The following is a 14,027-nucleotide window of genomic DNA, read 5'->3' on the forward strand; positions in this document are numbered from 1 at the left end:
AGAGCAGCATGGGCGGAGCCACAGCCCACCTTTCACTGTGGCTGACATCAGCGCTGCTATCTATAAAAAGATAGCTGCCAGCTATGCAGCCAGACCCCCGCCTATGTACCCTCAAAGCCAGCAGCAGTCCTCTGTGAGCGCCCACCACGCTGACCCCTCCTCGCTGGCCCTTGTGGGGGGTGATAGCTGGGGTGGGAAAGAAGAGTTGAAGGTGATGATTTTGGAACAGGGCGTCGGAGACGTGAACTCTGTGTTGGCTCAGCAGATCCTGGATGATTTTCTGCAGCAGCTGCAGGTCCATAAGGAGGCCGGAGCTGGGAAGGAGCAGCCGAGTGGGCAGGAGTGGGCCAGTGGGGTGGAACACACCGGCAAACTAGCAGACTGAAAACAACACAGTGGGATGATTGTACTGTATCCTCTTATTTTAAAGTGTAAAAATATATATATATTGATGTATCCTAACTATCTGTTTGATGCAAACACTTGGAAAATATTATTTATCTATTAATATGTAAATTCTAAATAATTCAATTTTAGATTAGTCATAGAATTTCTGAAGGATGTTGAAACCTGGACATTGCTGAAATTAGATTTAGCAAAGTGACAAGATTTTCTTACAGACAAATTAAAATTGTATCTTTCACTGGAAAATAAAGCAATATTTTTGTTCGAATTATAAATGCATGTAAAATACATAATGGTAATTTTGCTAAATGTACTTGGAATTATTCCTTATAGATATGGAAAATGTTGTGTTTGCCTATATATTTTTTGTGGGTTATTGATTACCTTTACTTTTTTCCATATTATCTGAGGACAAGCTCTTATCTGTGACTTAATATATTGGGTTTTAGTCTGGCCACTTTGGTTAACACCTTTCAGGGTGAAACAAAAGAAAAAGAAAATACCTGCTTGTCTGATATTGCAAATCAATGCATGGCTAAATGAAATATGAAAATAGTTTTAACATCATAACGTTGGATAAAAAACATCTTTCAACACCATTAAATGTACAAGACATCAAGGTCTCATGCTATATGGAAATATAAATTCAAGTGAAATTGCCTTGACATTTGAAACTCAACATCTCTTGCTCTCCTCTATAGGCAGCCGCCTCTTTACCTTCAAAGTTAACCTTCTGCTTCAATCACTATGATTCATACCATTTTTTTTCCCTTCTTCTCAGAAATCACTTTTGATACCTCAACAATATACTTTAGAAAGATGACGTTTATTAAACAGCTTGATAATGTAGTACAGTAACATGTAGGAGAAGTATTATACATTTAAGTATTTACTGACTCGAGAATCTGCTTTTGTTTTCTGTAAGGATTTAATCATTGTATGTGTGTTTGTGTGGGTACATGCATGTGCACATCTTGTCTGTGTAAAATCTAGAGTTTTAAATAAACGTAGATGATGAAAATGTAGAGGGTAAATTATGTACAAGTACTGTGATGATTTAGATGAGTGCAAGTGCAACAGCAATATATTGTGATTTCAATGTTTATGGCCTCAGTCCCCCGCGCTTATATTTTCCAATATGAGTACATTTTTGTGTATATTCAGCTGTTCTACTAATAAAGATAATTATGTTAATGCACCATTTCAGATTACAGACATCTGCTCATTACTTTTGATTCGCTGCACTCTTGTCAACCTCAAACAATATAACGACGGCCCTCTTGTCCAACAACATAAACACAGCATTTGCATTATCAAAATGAATAACTGAGATCTTTGCTGAGCTAAGTGCTGGGCACACTCATTGTGTTCAGCCCATATGGGCTTATCAGACAGGATTTACAATATAAAAGTCCACAAATGGTAACTAAAACAAAGATTTCAAAAGAGTCCGTTTCACAAAAAAGAGTCTCAGCTACCAAGCATTGATGAAAAGCTGCTCAACATACAAACTCAGACAACTAGAACAGATCAGAGCTTTAACTTTTAAATCAAACAAGTTCTGGTGTTACAATACCAAGAGCCAGGTTGTGCAAGTTAGTGAAAATTGGAGCTTAAATACATTACATTACTTGTTGTTTTTGTCTCTCTTACTGTAGTGCCTAATCGTGGTTAAGGTTTCAACACTATTTAACAAGCAATGAGTTAATGGAAATTGTTCGGTCAGCACACATTGTTGACAGCTTAGCAATATTATGACTTTTTTACACGTTCAGTGAGTTAAATTGTGGTACACACGTGTCATTTGGTGTTTTTGAGTTAATCAGTCAGGGCATTTTCAACTGACTGTGATCCGATCATCGATCTCACAAATTTTAGGACTAATAACAAATGATAAGAAGATAGTAAACAACTCGAAAGAAAAGAATTAATGTTTATTTTAGGGTCGGGACTCGCGAATGCCTCTTGTTTGCAAGTAGGAGATATTTCATGTTTTGTCCGGAGAAAAGAGATTCTCCAGGACTACTGAGACATTTTCACCAGTAAACAGTAGTTAATCTAAATAGCACTGGGCAGGCGTTGAGGAAGCAGGACAGTGAGACAGCAGCTGTGCAGCTCTTCACATTTACAACAAACATAACAAATAACGAGTCAAGATTTGATTTGATATTCATTTTCCTAAATAGTACTCAGTTGTCAGAATGTCATTTGCAGTATTCTCATCATTCTGAACACTGACAAAAGCAATGGGATGCAAATTAAATTCTTCTCCAGTGACACAGCGGCAACAGAAAGAGAAGAGAAGAAGAAGAAAGCTACAACCAGCCTGCCAACCTCCACCACTCCAGGTCTACACAGGTTTGATTTCTCGATTGAAAAGTGTCACTATATTAAAACCCAAACTGGAAACCTCTCTGTCGCTGTGGTTGAAGCAACATTATCGGACAGTTTTCAGGTATGACGACTTATCCGTTAAAACGAGGTGGTATCATGAGGCGTGCTTCATCCGCAGCCCTGATCCAAGCTGTCATAAATACTTATGACAACAGTTTAATCCAATTGATCAAACTCCACCAGCCTCGCTGCCTACTGCGCTGTATTCATAATCCCCTACACGCATCACTCTTGCCTTACTTTCAATTTGCATGAACGAGCCTCACCCAAAATAGTTACTTAACAAACTAATTGGATGCAAACTAATTTCCAGTTTAAACCAGTGGAAATGTATGAGTGGGCGCCCGTCAAGATAATCCAACATCCAGACACAACTCCAATGCTATTCATAACAGGTTTGGGAGGTGATTGTCAAGCTTTGGAAATATTTGATTGCAGGTTTTCTTTTCTTTGTTTTTTTAGCTTAAATTCGGAGTTGAGTTGAGGTATGCAAACCGATTCGTTTTTCCTCAGAACTCGCAGTCAGTCAAGTGTTAGAAAACAAGGCTCAACTAATAAATCTGTGGTTCACTGTTTCGAATCGCCTGAACTTCTCTGCCTGCATTCCATATTTTTCCTCAAATAGTCAATAAAGCATTGAACTATATGGACAAAACAATAAGGTTCTCGTGATATGGATTTTAATGTCACTAAGCAATAAGCAATGCGCTTCCTCTGTTTCTCATCCATTTGTGTGTTGACAGGTTTCAGGTAAGTCCCATAACTGTCATAACAGTCCCATAGGTCCTCCCACTCTTTATGTCCATCAGAACAAGTTTGCTGATCAGACACTGGCCTGCTTTTCCATTGGCCCTGGAGCTTTAATAGGATCCCAAGTACTCTGTTGGGGGATTAGGGTTCCAAACTCTCGACTTTGGCCAGTCCCTGTGTCCTCCAACCATGGGTACAGCGGTTTAGGGGGGCACAGAGACCCAGAGGGGCGCCATCAAAAGACAACATCAGATCAAGAGGAGGAAATTGTTGGTTTTTAATTTGAAGGGGAGACGACTGCCGTGACGACCATCCGCTTGAGGAAAAAACCTGCCATTTCTGGAAAAAGGAATATCATCATCCTCGGTGTTACCACTTCTTTCTTTTTTTTTCCTTTTTCCTGTGGTTTCACTACACTGGTTTGGAATACAAAGAATCCTTTTGGGACAATTTCACCATCCAAGTAAAAGCTTTTGGATTAATCTGCTGAGGTCGACTGTGTCCTTTACCATCCCAGGGATCTTACCTGCTTATCCTCTCCACCTGGAACAACTTAGATGAGCTCAACCTGCTAATAACTCACCAAACAATAAGGCCTGAACCGACCACTGACCACGCCAGCAGGACAAGCCTTGCAACACTGAGACCCGATTCTTGTGAGCTCTGTTGGGTTTTCTCTCTTTACATGCTGCTGGCCACATCTGGATAGACTCAGTTTTCCACTAAAGTTCACGCCATCCTCCTCGGTCCAGATCTCATACTCTTCTGACATTTTTCTTTCTGTCTTTGTGCCGACTGGTGCATGATAGTGAGCCATGGCGCTGCTGAAGATGAAGTTCACCCAGCAGAGGCGGGTGCATCTGGCACAAGGCCTGTGGCTGCTGTCCTGGGTGGCAGTCATGTGCGGGGCCTTCATCTTTTTTCTGGGCGTCTACCTCAAGACAGAGCTGCTTCGGAGGGCCGAGGTACAGAGACCTGGATGCAAACATTCGCTAGAAATACAATGTCAACCAGAGTCACTCCAAGCTAAAGACAGTGCATGAATTTATTCAGCATTGAACAAACATATGATTATGCGCTCAGACTTTTGCCTTTGCTTTCAGATGTTTACTTAATCTGCCGTGCTGTGGCTTATCTGTGCTTTTTATCCAGACTTAGCTGGGGAGTTCCATCCACAAATACAAACACACACAAAATACAAATGCAAACGTACACATCTCGCATGTCAAGCCGGGTGGGTGCACTCTGCTTAAAAATAAATCCTACCAAGATCTGCATCTACACTTCAAAATCCTGAGTGGTAGACTGAATGTGGGTTGAGGTGGTTGGAGCGCTTGTATGAGGCTGTTTGGTGTTTGATCGATCAGTGATAGATTTGGATAAGTTGGTAGGATTGATCTATGTTGTTGACACAGGACAGCTGCAGGCATTGCACACAAGCCTTTCAATACTTATTGATTGACAATTGGAGTGACAGGGTTTGTTTTTTTATGGTAGTACTGCAACAACTGAAAAGATGATAAAGAATTGTACAAATATTCAAATAAAAGCAACACTTGCTCTGTGATCAGTGAAGAAGAAGCTAAAGGACCTTAAAGAATGATTCACAAAGGCTTAATCCTCCTCCACTCAGCAGACCAGTTTCATTATTTACACAGCTTTGTTCCACTTTATTGCACTTTTATAGTTGAAAATTCAGATTTCCTTTCATGGCAAAGAGATGACTTCTTCTCAATGGCATCCAAAGTCTAAGAGTATCTGTATAAATGCTCCAGGCTGACAGCCTTAATTGTAGATTTTCTAAACATAATATTAAAACAACAATTGGCCGAAGGTTCTTCTGTGGCTGGCAGGAGGCAAAAGGCTCAGCCAATAACAAACTCAGTCCATAATTGACTTTTGGTGTAACAGGAGCAATGAATTAAATTTATCATCATATTGCGATATAGTTGTTGCGTCCAGCATATCAGCAGCAAATTGAATCTCTTGCCTGCCAAGGTCATTTTTTGAACAGATAAGGCTAATTGAATGTGTGATTATTACCTGCTGAAGTGTGTAGAGGAAATTACAAAGTGAACCGCAGTTGGCCTCAGCTTTTGTGGCAACTGTGATCTTTGACAGTCTCTTCTTTTTCTCAAGGTGATGGATAACACAGAGATCCACACAGTGCCCAACATCCTGATGATGGTGGGCTTGGCTTCCATTGGCACCAACTGGATTGCCAGTCGAGTATGTCAGGATTCCTTGGATGCGAGCCGCTTCCCCCGTTGGAAAGTGCTCCTGCTGGCCTGGTTTGCCGGCGCTGCCCTGCTCTGCTGCCTGCTGTTCTCCGTGGTGGTGCTCAGCTACGCCTTGCAGGGACGCCTGGAGGAGTCTTTGAAGGTTGGCTCACAGGGCCATTTTATAATTTCAACGAGGACAGGTCAAGTGATACAGTTGGTGTGAGTTTGGGTCTATAAGAAGACATCCGTGTCAAGAACATCTTTCCCGAAGAAAACACAAGACAAAAGATGTTCAGTCTCAGGTGCTGCGGCTGAATGAGTCAGGCGGCTGTGTAAGATGTAGGCCGAAACGTGGCCACATTCAGAGGAAGCTACAATCGCCATGTAGACCAAATCCAATTTACTTTACTATTAATTCATATTTCAAAACATTAGAAATACTCATCACAGGTAGCGAATCAAGCTTTCATCATTTCCCCAAGATAATTAACTTTATTTACATCTTTGAGTGAACAAGGATTTAACAGGAATTTAAGCACCATTAAAAACCTCTGTCAGTTTACACTGAAAACTGTCTAAATCAATCTGTGAACAGGTTTCATCAGAGAACATTTGCTGTTTCAACACAGGCGGCACTAGTATCAGTATCAGTATCAGTCTCAAAAACATCAGATAAAACTGCTCCCCTTTCTCAATTTTTGTCTTTTCAACGCAAGGTGGGCTTGAGGAATGGTATCCGCTTCTACAAGGACACAGATGTACCTGGCCGCTGCTTTCAAAAAGAGACCATTGATCGTCTGCAGATGGCGTTTCGCTGCTGCGGGAACAACAACTTCAAGGACTGGTTCGAGGTGCAGTGGGTCAGCAACAGATTCCTGGACTTCACCTCCAAGGACGTCAAGGAGTGAGTGAATGATGACAAAAGGTGGAGAGGTTAATAGGATGTAGGAATGTGAGGTGGAAAACAAACTGAAAGTGTACTGATGGAGAAGGAGAAAGAATGTTGGTGATAAATGAGCAGACATTGCATCTAGAAAGGTCAAATAATGTGTTATAGGAAAAAATTTAAAGGAAGAGGGACTGAAAATAATGATGCGAAGGGAAGAGGAAGACTGTATTAAAAATAGATTTGGCCTTTACTGTGAAAGAGAACAACAGGCATGGATAGAAAGGTTGGTCACAGATGAATAAAGTGAAAAGGAATGAGTAAACAGAAAGGTTGTGACATGAGGACACGTGTTTTGAAGTAAATCTGCAGCCAGGTGAAAGTCAAAGCTTCACCTGCTTTCTGACTCTCATCGCTTTGTATTGCTGGCTTTCACGCCTGTCCCGATTGTCCCCTTTTCCACCTCCAGCCGCATCCGGAGCAACGTGGATGGCCGCTACCTGCTGGATGGTGTTCCCTACAGCTGCTGTAACCCCGCCTCACCTCGGCCCTGCCTCCAGTACCACCTGACAGATAACAGTGCCCACTTCAACTACGACTACCAGGCAGACGAGCTCAACCTGTACAACCGCGGCTGCAGGGAGGCTCTGACTGACTACTACATGGAGCTGATGAACTCAACTGGTCCTGGTGTGCTGTCAGTCATCTTGATACAGGTGGGGTACTTGAATACACTCTAACTATTCCGTCTCCTTCACCATGGACGGTGTGGGCGCACGTTTTCCACAGTCGTCCTGAAGTCACCCCGCCCCCTCCACGTACAGCAAGAGTGCAGAATTTAAATGAAGCTTGTCTACTGACGCACAGTGTGCCATGACAACAGAAAGAAAGAACATTTCCCAGACTTCCATTGATTTTTCTTTTCCCTCTTTAATTAAACATGCACTTTTGTCTTTTTGCAACAATAACAGTATTGACAGTGCTGCTTTCCCTTCGACTGACAAAGACAACCCCCGAGCATGAACAGGACGATCGCATACATGTTTCACAGAACATCGTTACATGCAGCCCCGCAGCAAATCACACAATCCATACATTCTGAATGCAGCAGCTGGGTGTTGTGCCAGTAGACGTCAAGCTGAGCTGTGTCATCTCAATCTTCTGTGTGTTTTTAACTGCAAGTCTGAGTTCTTTGCCAAAATACGCCTCATATAATGCTGCTCAACATCCAAGACAGAGAGTGATAACAAAGCAGGAGATATAATAGTTTTTTGGCACTGACAGCAATGTGTTATTGTTCTCGAGTCGCTATTTCATTAAGAGTCCAGCATTATCTAGTCTTCATCATGTGGATATTAAAGTTGGGAGAAACACATTGTTAATCCATTTTGAGTGAGGGATCTGATGAAAGTATGCCATTATTGAGCCGATGAGTGGAATAGTGCCTTTTGTTTACCAAGAACTTTATAAAAGTAAACGTCATAGTGTTAAAAGTTTGTAGTGTTTTGGGTAAGAACTTGGGATTCATGGATTCAGCCTAGATATTTGAAATGGGACCTGAAAATATACTGAAAATAGTGAAAAAAAGGGGAAATACTCACCCTCACAACCCTAAAATGGATCAAGCGTACGTAGAAGATGATGGATGGATAAGACATAAACTCACAGATTTCAGTGTGAATACTTTAATAATAATTGGTGACTCAGTATGAGTCTTCAGGTCAGCTTTTTTTATTGCAATCTTAGAGTGAAAAGTTAAAAATCATCTGTTGTGACCTTGTTTAGTTCTTCATAGCTGAAGTAAATAATCATAAGAAAAGCTCAATTATTCATCTCAATGAAATTAACATTTGGTTTAAATGTGACTCACACAGTATGCACAAACTGAAAACATCTACAAGATGGTAAAAAAAAAAAAAATTCCACATTAGTTATGGCGGGTGAGGCTGTGAAGGAGATGCCAACAAGTAATTCTGCGGCTGTGTCAGTACTTCATGGCTTGTTTATCACAGTTTATAAATTGGTGATATAACAAAATTGATGTTTCTCTTGAGGCGTCAGTTTTTGTGAGCATATGAAGCCCCATTCGCCCATCTGATTGGGTGATAAACAATCTGTGAACACAGATTTCAGGCCCAGTTATAACACCATCCTTGCTTCTTGTTTTCTACCCAGATGTCGGTGCTTCTGAGCCTGCGGTACCTGCAGACGGCTGTGGAAGGAGCCATGGCACTGGAGAACCCGGAGGATGAAAGCGAGGGTTACATCCTGGAGAAAGGTTTGAAGGCAACCTTTGAGGACGTCAAAGCCACGGTCCTCGCCATGGCGAAATTTGCCCAGGTTGACCCCGCGGCCGCTGAAGAGTCCACTGAGGCTGCAGATGGAGAGAAGGGCGATAACGCCACGGAGAAGGCTGCTACTCCTACTCCTGCCAGCTAAAGTGAAATGATAATCAAATATCAGCTGAGGAGGAAGGGATGCAGGGGGGATGGGGGTGTCTGGGGTGTTGTTCTCGGAGGTGCGAGTCGAGGGGTGGCAGCTAGGAGAACCTGTTGGGTTTTGACACATTAGGCTTGATTTATGCTCCACCAATGCAGCAGCCGCAGATCCCTTGTACACCACCAAAACAGGGCAACACATAAGGAATCTTACTGAGCTCCGCACAGACCCAAGAATGAACATCTCCTCTGTGCAGGACCTCACCAACATGTAACCATCAGAAAATCTGTTCTGGAGATGTGTAGTACTGTTTGTTGTATTTAGAAGAAAGTACGTGCAGTTCAAACAGGTGTAGCTTCAACTCATAAAATTTTATTTATCAGTTTTTTTTGTTGTTGACATTTTTATTATTTTTGGCAATGTGTCAATTACATGATGCTGAAGTCCATCCCGAATACACTGTATCGCTCGTCTCAGAGCTGTAGAAGTTTGTCCCAAACTGCAATGAAATGCTTCAGAAACCTGTTAAACTGGCAATGCACATGAATTATATATTAAAAGTAGAAGTTTTTAACTGCTTTGTAGTGTCGGTTTCCTTTTGTACGTGCAATATGAAAGAAACGCGTTAAACGGGTTATCTGGGTTCAGCAAGGAGTTGGATTAAGAATGTGTGTTCGTGTGTATACGTGCATATGTGTGTGTGTGTGTGTGTGTGTGTGGGTTGCCCTATATGAAGCTGTCATCGTGTCTATTCTGGCAGCTCTGAAACAATCTGATAATCCTGGAGTGGTTAATCCCAGCACTGCTGCACAAGCAGTATCAGCCCACAGGAATGCACTCTGACACACGGGAGCAGAAACAGCACACTGATACACACACAAGAAAGTATTTTATGAAGCACAGCAGTTATTAAATGTTTTTTTTTTTTTCTATTTATGCACAATCTATACGTGGTGATGTGTCCTAGCTACAGATTATATCCAAATGTGTGCATTTTTCTTCTTGAATAAAACTCTATCACAGAATAACTCAATGGATGTCTCATTTGATTCCCAAAACAAACAGAAGCAGAAAGTCTTTTTTTTAACTGGTAAAACACAAGTAGCAAAGGAGAGAGCTTGAAAGCTTGATTTAATTGTGAGGCCTTTAAAACTACTACCAATAACTCAAATTATAACACAGCAGGCTTGAAAACATGAAAACAAACAAAAAGGAAATTTCACTTTTTTTTGAAATCACACTTTCATTCAGATTGATTTCACATGCATATGTGTGTGTGTGTTTTTTTAACATTGCAATTAGATTGGGATTGCATTGCGTGGTTTTCATACATAATATTCCCCCCATATACCCCCTGGTTCAGTGGCACAGTCTGAAACATGTGTTTGAGCCTGAGTGGCCACTTTAAAGCGCCTGTAGGTGTGAATACGAGGATGCATGATTGTCTGTCTCTCTGTGTTTGCCCTGTGATGGCCTTGCCACCTGTCCAGGGTGCACCCCGCGTCAGGGATCGATTCCAGCATTACAGATGGACGGAAAGTAGGAATTTCTCTTCTAAACCACCAGAGGTCACTCTTTGCAAAGCCCCTGGAACCTTAAAGCCTTCATAAACAAACACCACATTTCTGACGACTTTAATTAATTCATCAAGCAAAGTTTCAGGCAAAACAAGGAGAAGATTCCGAGAACAAAACACAATAATGTATTTGTTGTTTCCAGGGAGGGGGGGAGGACACGTGTTTCCACTGTTTGAATCCAGATGATACAATTCTGCAAAAATACATTCAAGGGTCACTGCTTCTTTAATATTTTTTAGATCTAAAAGGTTTAGAGAGGATGTCCGTGTATGTGACGTGTGGAGGGTGTGTTTAAAAGCAACGATGCAGCACGTGTGTTTAAAAAAAAAGAAAAAAAAAAGAAGTGTGGTTTGCAATGAAACTGTCATAGTGAGAGGAAGAGGGAGGGAGGAGGAAGAGGAGGGGGGAGAGAGAGGGAGGGGGTGGAAGGGCCGCACTAATGTCAGACTACTTCACTTCAAGATGGATCGTCTGTCATACACACATTCGATAATATTCTTTTAATTAGCTCGATGCTGTCGCGTCTCGCAGCCCTCGAAACACAACAATGGAGTCCAACATTAAGGAGATAATAGAGGAATTCATGGAAAGTGCGTTGGCGCAATGGGTACGTCATTTGCCATTTATCACTTCGAGTTAGAGAGAGAGAAAAAAAAGGTCATTCACAGATACACGGAGAGAAAGGAAGGTAAAACTGGAGGATGGTGTAGAAATTGCGTTAAAAAAAGAAGAAGAAGAAGAAAAAAATGGCCCTGCTCTGTTTTTAAGCTCCATATTATTTCCAGTCAGAAATATTTTACTTATAATAACTTCTGGAACCGTCCGCTTTCCCCTCGTCTCATCACATAAATATGCATTTTAAGATAGACTTTGAATAAACAATTATGATTTAAAAAAAAAAAAAAAAAAGCCTTGATTCTGCCTTTTGTGAAGAGGAAAGCAAACACTTCACTTCTCCTTTTGGCAGCTCCCTAATGACCAGCTTCCGCGTCCTTGGTGCTTGTTTCTGATCTGAACACAACACAAGGTTACCTCCACCCTTTTCAAAACAGCAACAGTCTCTCCGAGGATCTGTTGCATTTGTAAGTTTCTGTATTTCTGGCTGACTTCCACACCACCCGTCAGCCCCTGGGGGATTTCCATCCCTTCTGGTCAACGAGCAGTGTTAATGATGTGCTTGAAGGATGCTTGCAGAACCTAGTGGGCCAAAAAAGGAGGTCAGAGGTTATGGTTCAACAGGATGCCTGAAGCTGACACAGCCACAGCCTGGGTTTTTTTTTTTTTTTTCTTGCTTTTGCTCAATACCACTTCAGTAGGCCAGTTATTCACTGACACGAGCGTTTTCACCACTATCACCGCTGTGCCACCCAATTTATCCTGTCGCACAGGGTCTCCGGCTGCTCCCCTCTCACCTTATGGGCCGAGATAACTCCAGCTTGTTACTCTGTTTACCAACAGCGGAGCTTTTAGAAGGTGCAGGTGGGAATAAACCTCATTATATTGCAGTTTGTGCTGGCAAGACTCGTCTTAGACGAGAGAGAGGGAGAGCGAGAGAGAGAGAGAGCCCTTGGCTGCAGTCCTGCTTGGCTGCCTGTCACTGTGAAGTGCTTCCCAGTGTGCGAGCACAGATCCCACCTGTTCAGACAGGTGCACCGACTCAAGTGGCTTCCTGTGTGAAAATGTTCGCCCCTCTGCATCGCCCTCCTCGTCTCTCACTCCCTCCGTGCTCCTATTTTTTTTTGCCTCCATCTTCCTCGTCTCCGTCCGTCGGTTGGCTGACACTTACAGCCACACACACGCAACACCGTCCCTCTGTGTGTCCCTTACAGGTTCAGCTGTTTGAGAATATGGTGGCGAGTGAAGACGACGTCACGCTCGACAGTCAGTACATGGAAGTCAACTCAAGTCTCAAGAGTGCCCGAGACCGCTACCTCAGGCTGACCAATGGGATTTTTCTCAATGAGGTCATGAGGGTCATGTAAGATTGATCAAGATTTTCTTGCTTCATTGCCGTGCGGAATTGCATTAATGCTGTAAAAGAGAAAGCTCACGGGGTGCCGTCTTGTTGACTGTTTCCCGTCAATGTGCAATTGAGTAGAGCTGATTTTGTAAGAGGACTTAAAAATGTGGAATCATCTAAAATTATATGTTTCAGCTACTTGTGAATTCAATGAAGACATTAAGCACTGAGAAGGAAACATTAACATTTTTATTAAAAAAAAACCAACAACAATTAAAACTTTTCCATTTGTGCAACCTGGTTGTTTAGACAGGTATTGTAACTGACTGGATTGTTGTCTGGTGTCGTACTCATGAATCAATTAGCGACGAGAAACCATATTCAAAGAGGATAGTATACAAAAAAACACAAATAATACTCGCCTGGTGCATTAGTTTCCACAAATAACAACAAAAGAGATTTTATTTTGCGTGCCAGTTACACTTTAATGTATCTTCACCTTTAGCGATCCTGAAGAGGATAAAGAAACAAACTGAAACGATCAAATAAGCATTTGTTCAAAAAGATTCACAGGAGAAACAATTAACTAGTATGACAAGAATTGTGTTTGTGAATTGCAATAGTTGTTGATATCAATATTTTATGATATAAAAAAAACATTAATAAGTCTTAACAGAGAAATGTTGTTCAAGCTCTATGAAGGCTGAAAATCTCTGGTTGGAGGTGACGATATTATATGTACCGTATATGCCTTTTAATTTAATAATGTGAATAAACACAGGTTAGCAGTGCTGTATCCAGCTTTAATACATCCATTTAAAAAATAGACAAAAGCACTACAATGTCACTTAGCCTAGCCATTCTAAAAGAAACAGTCTAGCTCCATCATTTTGCCAGCATCGGTACCGATCGATCAATTGATCCATCCATCTTCGGTACCACTTTATACAAATTACATTCGCAGGACACTGGAGTCCATTCCCAGCTGACTGGATGGAACGTCAACCCAACAGACGCAGTCACACACTCTCTCACATTTACCCCCCGATAGTAGAATGAATCACCATTTAATATCAAATGCGTGTTTTAGACTGTGGGAGAAAAACCAATACATACACAGGGAGAGCATGCAAACTCAACTCATACTGGGGATTTTTATTCTCTGTGAAGTGTGACTGCCGACTACCACGGTGCAGCCCACAGTGCTGCACTCCTTGACAAATACTAGTTTTACTTGTTTCGAAAATAAAGAATCAATTTCACTAATCAGCCAAACCAGGTAACAAATAAAGGTTCAACCTAGTAAAAGTCAGATTTGCAGTTTCAGCGCCGTACTACAGCTCTGCAGAGCTGTGAGGCTTTGAGTGTGTTTCTCTCCTTGCATTAAGTGTAAC

The 14,027-nt window shown here is 41.7% G+C and overlaps 2 protein-coding genes across 6 annotated transcripts in view; both read left to right on the forward strand.

The window, feature by feature from the left end:
* The first annotated feature begins 3,592 nt into the window (after positions 1 to 3,592).
* On the forward strand, positions 3,593 to 10,127 carry rom1b (retinal outer segment membrane protein 1b). Of its 4 annotated transcripts, none has more exons than XM_080466250.1 (6): positions 3,593 to 4,205; positions 4,359 to 4,514; positions 5,689 to 5,931; positions 6,488 to 6,675; positions 7,127 to 7,373; positions 8,833 to 10,127. In XM_080466250.1, the coding sequence occupies exons 2-6, from the start codon at positions 4,365 to 4,367 to the stop codon at positions 9,094 to 9,096; spliced, it is 1,092 nt and encodes a 363-aa protein (XP_080322376.1). In that variant the 5' UTR covers positions 3,593 to 4,205; positions 4,359 to 4,364; the 3' UTR covers positions 9,097 to 10,127. The 4 variants fall into 4 exon arrangements, with proteins under 4 accessions (XP_080322376.1, XP_080322375.1, XP_080322377.1 ...); XM_080466252.1 differs by having other exon boundaries at positions 3,709 to 4,205; positions 6,575 to 6,675; positions 8,833 to 10,120; XM_080466249.1 differs by having other exon boundaries at positions 3,625 to 4,514.
* Positions 10,128 to 11,020: 893 nt separating this feature from the next.
* Positions 11,021 to 14,027, forward strand: part of ccdc88b (coiled-coil domain containing 88B) — a 65,520-nt gene continuing 62,513 nt past the window's right edge. For both annotated transcript variants that reach the window (XM_080464998.1, XM_080464997.1), the window contains exons 1-2: positions 11,021 to 11,280; positions 12,503 to 12,651. In XM_080464998.1, coding sequence (XP_080321124.1) covers positions 11,221 to 11,280; positions 12,503 to 12,651 — 209 coding nt within the window. In that variant the 5' untranslated portion in view covers positions 11,021 to 11,220. The remainder of the gene's footprint in view (positions 11,281 to 12,502; positions 12,652 to 14,027) is intronic.

Source organism: Lipophrys pholis, assembly GCF_963383615.2.
Source record: "Lipophrys pholis genome assembly, chromosome: 6".
NCBI lineage: Eukaryota > Metazoa > Chordata > Actinopteri > Blenniiformes > Blenniidae > Lipophrys > Lipophrys pholis.